General features: G+C 31.7%; 1 protein-coding gene across 1 annotated transcript in view; it reads right to left on the bottom strand.

The window, feature by feature from the left end:
* Positions 1–1,078: 1,078 nt before the first annotated feature.
* The window catches only part of LOC106774787 (probable cytochrome P450 516A1), a 10,436-nt gene continuing 5,669 nt past the window's right edge, over positions 1,079–5,845 (bottom strand). The window contains exons 3-5 of the mRNA XM_022787245.1: positions 2,056–2,320; positions 1,857–1,985; positions 1,079–1,812 (exon numbers count right to left, since the gene is read on the bottom strand). Coding sequence (XP_022642966.1) covers positions 1,079–1,812; positions 1,857–1,985; positions 2,056–2,320 — 1,128 coding nt within the window. The remainder of the gene's footprint in view (positions 1,813–1,856; positions 1,986–2,055; positions 2,321–5,845) is intronic.

Below are 5,845 nucleotides of genomic sequence, written 5' to 3'. Positions count from 1 at the left end.
ATCAAACTTTGATCTATTTATTACATTTCCTTTCATAAAACTTAAAACATTGTTCAACTCTGATGTGGTTCTTCTCCATGTGCTTGACCTTCAACCAATGAAGTAGGTTCTTCTCCCTATGGCTGCACAATAGGTTCTTCGTTTTTCTTGGGACAACGTGTTCTGTTGTGACCCACTTTCTTACACATGCTACATATTTTCACCAATCCACCTTTGATCATTCTGGTGCTATTTTTCTTCAACTCTCACTACTCTAACCTCCTTTTCTTCTTAGGATGACCAGACAACTTTCTTTTCGATGGAGGCATGGAATTTGGATATTGGGTTATCTTCCACAAATTGTTTCCATTAGTAGGCATGTCCAAGTCTACTTGTTCTCGACCTCTACTATGGCATATGCGAGTGGCATCATTTGATCGTTTGCATCTCGAGCAACAACAATTAACAGCTTACCACAATGTTTACCTTTCAAAAAGGCTCCATCAAGGCCAATGATTGACCTGCATGAGATAAAGCTATCTTTGCATGCCTTGAGACATGTGTATAACCTAAAAAATATTGGCTTTCCATCATTTTCCTCAACTTTAACCTTGATAGTGGACCTTGGGTTTCTTGTAATAGCTCATGAGCGTAATCATAAATTCTACTATATTTCATAGTGAAAGACCCTTCCACTTCGTCTGAAGCATAGGCTTTCGCCTTGTAAGTCATATTTTTAGATATTGCTATGTTCCATTTCCTACTTATTTTATCTCTAATGTTAACTCCCTTAACATTAGCATTCTCTCTAACTATTTTTTTCAATTTTTTACTTAGCCATATTGCATGTAATAAGCTCAACTTGTGCTCCCTATTACATGTGTGCTTGTCCACCACGGTCCTCAATTGCGATGTACCTACTGCCTCCATGTAACCAAAATAAGTCATCCAAGGACATTCTCCTTTTGCTCCCACACACTTAAGCCTTATTTTTTTCTTATCATTTTTAATAAATTTTAGATTTTTTTCCATTCTCTAGTGCATAGGTTTTGGTGGCATCCAAGATGTCTTTTTTCTGCCCAAAAAATGTTCCCACCTCCTAGTTGAAATCAACCATATTTGTTAGAATAGTGAATGTCATAAAATTCTTATATCCCTCTTCAACATCACTTTCTTCATCATTGATGTAAGGATAAGTTAAGTCCTCGTATTCTCGTTCATCATTGAATAAATTGGTATCATTAATGTCATCTTCTTCTAAATCTGACTCAGAAATAGTACTGCAATCTACCTCCATATCACCAAAATTATCACTTTCTCTAAAGTCACACTGGACATTTATGTCTACTAACCCATCCATACTATTCACCTCACCATTATCATCATCTAATGTATTCCATTCACGGACTTGTTCTTCTATGTCCTCTAACTCTTCTACTTTTGTTTTGTTAGCCTCACCATCATTTACTTTTGTCCTCTCATCATGTGCTTCATCAACTTCCATTGTCTCACCCTCAACATCATTTACTTTTGTCCTCTTATCATGTGCTTCATCAATTACTATTGTCTCCTCAACATCATTTACTTTTGTCCTCTCATCATGTGTTTCATCAACTACTATTGTCTCCACAACATCATTTACTTTTGTCCTCTCATCATGTGCTTCATCAACTACTATTGTCTCCTCAACATCATTTGCTTCTGTATTCTCATCATGTGCTTCATCATCTTCTATTCTCTCACCCTGAAGATCATCTCCTTCATCAACATCTAATATGTCACCCTCAACATCACCTTCAACAACTTCTATTTTATCACCCTCACCAACATCAACTTTTATTTTGTCACATCACCAACATCAACTTCTATTCTGTCACCCTCACATACACCATCATTTGTGGCCTCACCAATTTGTGAGGTTACACCACCATCATCTTCTTTTGTCCTTTCATCCAACACTGCACAGTCACCACCCTCATGCATCTCATGTGTAACATCATCACCTCCTTCATGAACATTATATTCAATCATGTGAATGACATCATGTAGTGTGCACAACATATAAATGAACCTAACCATTTAACCTAGTTAAATTGACCATATGCATGGCTCTTACATCATCATAGAAGGCTTCTAACTTATCATCTAATACAGGACCACATCCAATAAAATACCACAAATCCTTAAATCCATCATACCCAAGCCCTTTTACTACACTCACTACAACAAAGTAACTCCATAAGTTAGGGTCAAAATACATAGTATCACTTTCCTTTTCATACTTGAGGCACCCTTCCTTCACTAACTTCCCCTCATGGTGAATAACAACCTCTACATCATCCTTCATCACAGACATCACAATCAACAATATTCTACACATATAAATAAGTATAAAATGACAAAAAATACCAAATATTAAAACATTTATCAACTGATAATGACAGCGAAAAAAGGAACTTTAACTATAGGGGACATGCGGGACCACAACCACAATATGCAAACAATCTATTTTCGGACAACCCCAACCCCACATTCAAAATAGCATGGCCAGATAACAACAAAATGCATCGAATATTAAATTGATATCTATCTATAGTACAGATACTAACCTTCCACGAAAATCCACACCAACCGCTTGCGATACACGTTGAAGGACTTTGCGATTCACATCCAACCTCTATATAACAACCCTTACTCCAATCACGAAGCTCCAATGCCCTAATTTAGCAAATTCCCTCTCCACTAAGGACCTCGTGTGTGCTTGCGATACACTTCGCTTTAGATTTTCTCTTCCCAATTTTAATCCCAATTAAAATTTCAATGAACCCCAATTTTAAAATCTTTCAGAAAAACCCCAATTTTTAAAATGTTTCTTTTAGAAAATGCCACGTACAAGGGTTTCTTTAATAAAAAGCCACGTATAAGGATCTGTGCAAGCCACGTCTCAAAAAATGTCCACGTCAACCTCAAAGGTCATAAAAAACTTAACCCAAGTCAATTTAACGGTAGGGGCACAAGTGAGTCAATTTTTCAATATAAAGGACCAAATTGGCGAAACTTATAAGACAAAGATCTAATTGGGAAAACCCCACATAAATAGGGACTTCCGAAGGGGTTTAACTTAAGAGTATAATGTCATTATTTTATATTAAGGTCACTAATCCCAAAACAAAATAAAGACACGATTCATTTTCCCAGAGACTCTACTCCCTCTATTAATTTCCTCTATTTGAACCTACACCATCCTCTATGCATGCCAAAAATAATGATCATTGCAAAAGAAAATAAAAACACAACCCAAACCAAAAAATAGTAAGTTAATATCATTAAGCCCAATCAAATTACAATTTATATTTCTATAATTTAACACTCAATTTAAATTTCATCACACGACCATATCGTCACGCATTTGTAGACACAAGACTAAAGAGATTACAAGACTTGATATCCAAATTGATGCAATTGCTTGGACACTAAAAGTTGGGCACTAGAAGTTGAATACCTATGACAATTTCCTATAAAATTTTCCACTTTTGTAATATAAGTTAAGACTGGCCTAGGTTTTACTAATTAATCCACAATTATCTCAACAGGTTAATTCATTATAACTTAATATAGAAGACCCACGATTCCTAAACCAATTATAAGAACTTCCTTCACTCTTCATCACATAAAACCCAATTCTCTATGAGCCTAAGAATATGATAATTTAAGAATAACTTCAAGGAGTGTCCCTAACAATTATATCACACTAATCTTATTGGATCGTACTTTCCCTCGTTTAGGAAAATATAACCTTGCACACCAAAATATACATATAATTTATACATCTATCATATTGAAATTATTTCCAAACATTCACCTTTCTTTTTCCATTCTCTATAACATAATCATTCAATATTTCCATTACGATTTCATATAACCCACTCATCACGCATAACATATAATTACATTATTCTTTGATCATAATCCTTAATAGACAATAATTTCAACTTCACACACACACATATATATATATATATATATATATATATATATATATATATATATATATATATATATATATATATATATATATATATATTCAAAGAATACTTAGTGATATTAACCCATATCATCATTCTTGGAACTAATCACAAATTATGATAATATAAAATACTACTAACTCATACAAACATAGATCCTCAAACATTTTCTTTCTAGATCTGACACATTAAAGGAGGCATTCAATGAAATCATCATCACTGAGTAGTACTCAACGCTAGAGCATGTAATTATCACAACCACAGAAGGTCAAAAGCTTCGAAGATTTGACAACAGAAGAATTGGGGGATGAGACATGGTTTGGAAAAGGTGTTGTATGAAAAAGGAAGATCGAGGTACTTAAGGTAAGGCTTTTACTGCAAAAGTAGATGATTCATGGCCAAATATACGTAAATAATTTGTTTTAGGCTTAAATAAAAAAAAAGGTTTGAGAAAATTTGTACTAATATTTATTTATTAAATTAAATATATAATTATGTTTTTGAAGAAAGACTTTTTAGTAGTAATATATCTTTATTAAATTAATTATAATATTATATTTAAGAAAATAAAAGTTGTCAATTTTTTTTAATACTTATACTTCTATTAAATTAATTATGACTATATGTTTGAGAATAAAATTATTAATTAAATTATTATTTGTGTTTGTTAATTTTTATTGCTATTAAAAATTATATTGAATGAGTCAAAACTTATTTCAATAAATTATGATTTTGTTTTAAAAAATATTAGTTATCTTTATCTTTTTATAATCAATTTTCATTTTTATTTTTCTCTTTTATCCCTGTTATTCTCATCTACTAATTTTTCTTCTCACCTTTCTATTTTATAGATTTTCTTTTGAGGGTTTTGAGAGATTTTATTCTTCAAATTTCATTTTGTTTGTATACCAATTTTTTTATCCATTTTTGGTTAGTATGTTATTCTCTTTATTTGGGTTGGTGTTGTTTTTATTTCATTTATTGAATTTGTATTAAGATTAGAAATGCGTTTATTTTCTCTAATTTTCTTTTTTGTTATACTTCTATTTATAGGTTTTGAAAGTTTTTCTATATATATTTTAAAGAGGAAGTGAAATTTTCACTAAGATTAAAATGCATAACTATTAATTAGGTTAAGATTTATCCTTTTGATGGATACTTATTTGGTACTTATTGTTGGATTAATTTATATTCTAATTCATAAATTAATTATATTTTTTCATAATAAAAATTATTTTAGTGATTAATAATTTTTAATTTATAAATAAATATTTAATTAGTCATTATAATGATTAATTATTTTTTATTTTTAAAAGTAATCTTATTTAATAATTTTTAAACAGTTAACTTACACCATTGAGTGCATCAAAATATGTAGGATGTTGCTTTCTCCACTACTCCAAGTTCTCTTCCCCCTCTTCACTATTTTCTTTTATTCTAAAAATACTCTACACTTCTCCATTATTTTCTTTTATTCCAAAAATACTTTACACCTCTCCACTATTTTCTTTTATTCCAAAAATATCCTACACCTTCCCATTATCTAGAGCTGTCAAAACGGGTAACCCGGCTCGACCCGGCCCGGCCCACCACGGGTTGGTCACTTAGTGAGCCAACCCAACCCGGCTCATTTATTAGCGAGCCAGAAAAACTTGAACCCGGCTCGACCCACCACGGGTTGGCTCACTAGCCCATTTAATTACATTTTTTTTAAAATAAAAAAATACAAACTTTTTGTAATTTAAATTTAAACAATTTTCACTCCCAAAAAATTATGTTAAAGACAATTCAAAATAAAAAGTACAATATAATCCAAATGTCATTCAAAAACAAACACAAAA

The sequence above is a fragment of the Vigna radiata genome, chromosome 10 (assembly GCF_000741045.1).
Source record: "Vigna radiata var. radiata cultivar VC1973A chromosome 10, Vradiata_ver6, whole genome shotgun sequence".
NCBI lineage: Eukaryota > Viridiplantae > Streptophyta > Magnoliopsida > Fabales > Fabaceae > Vigna > Vigna radiata.
This window is presented reverse-complemented; position numbering and strand designations above follow the sequence as displayed.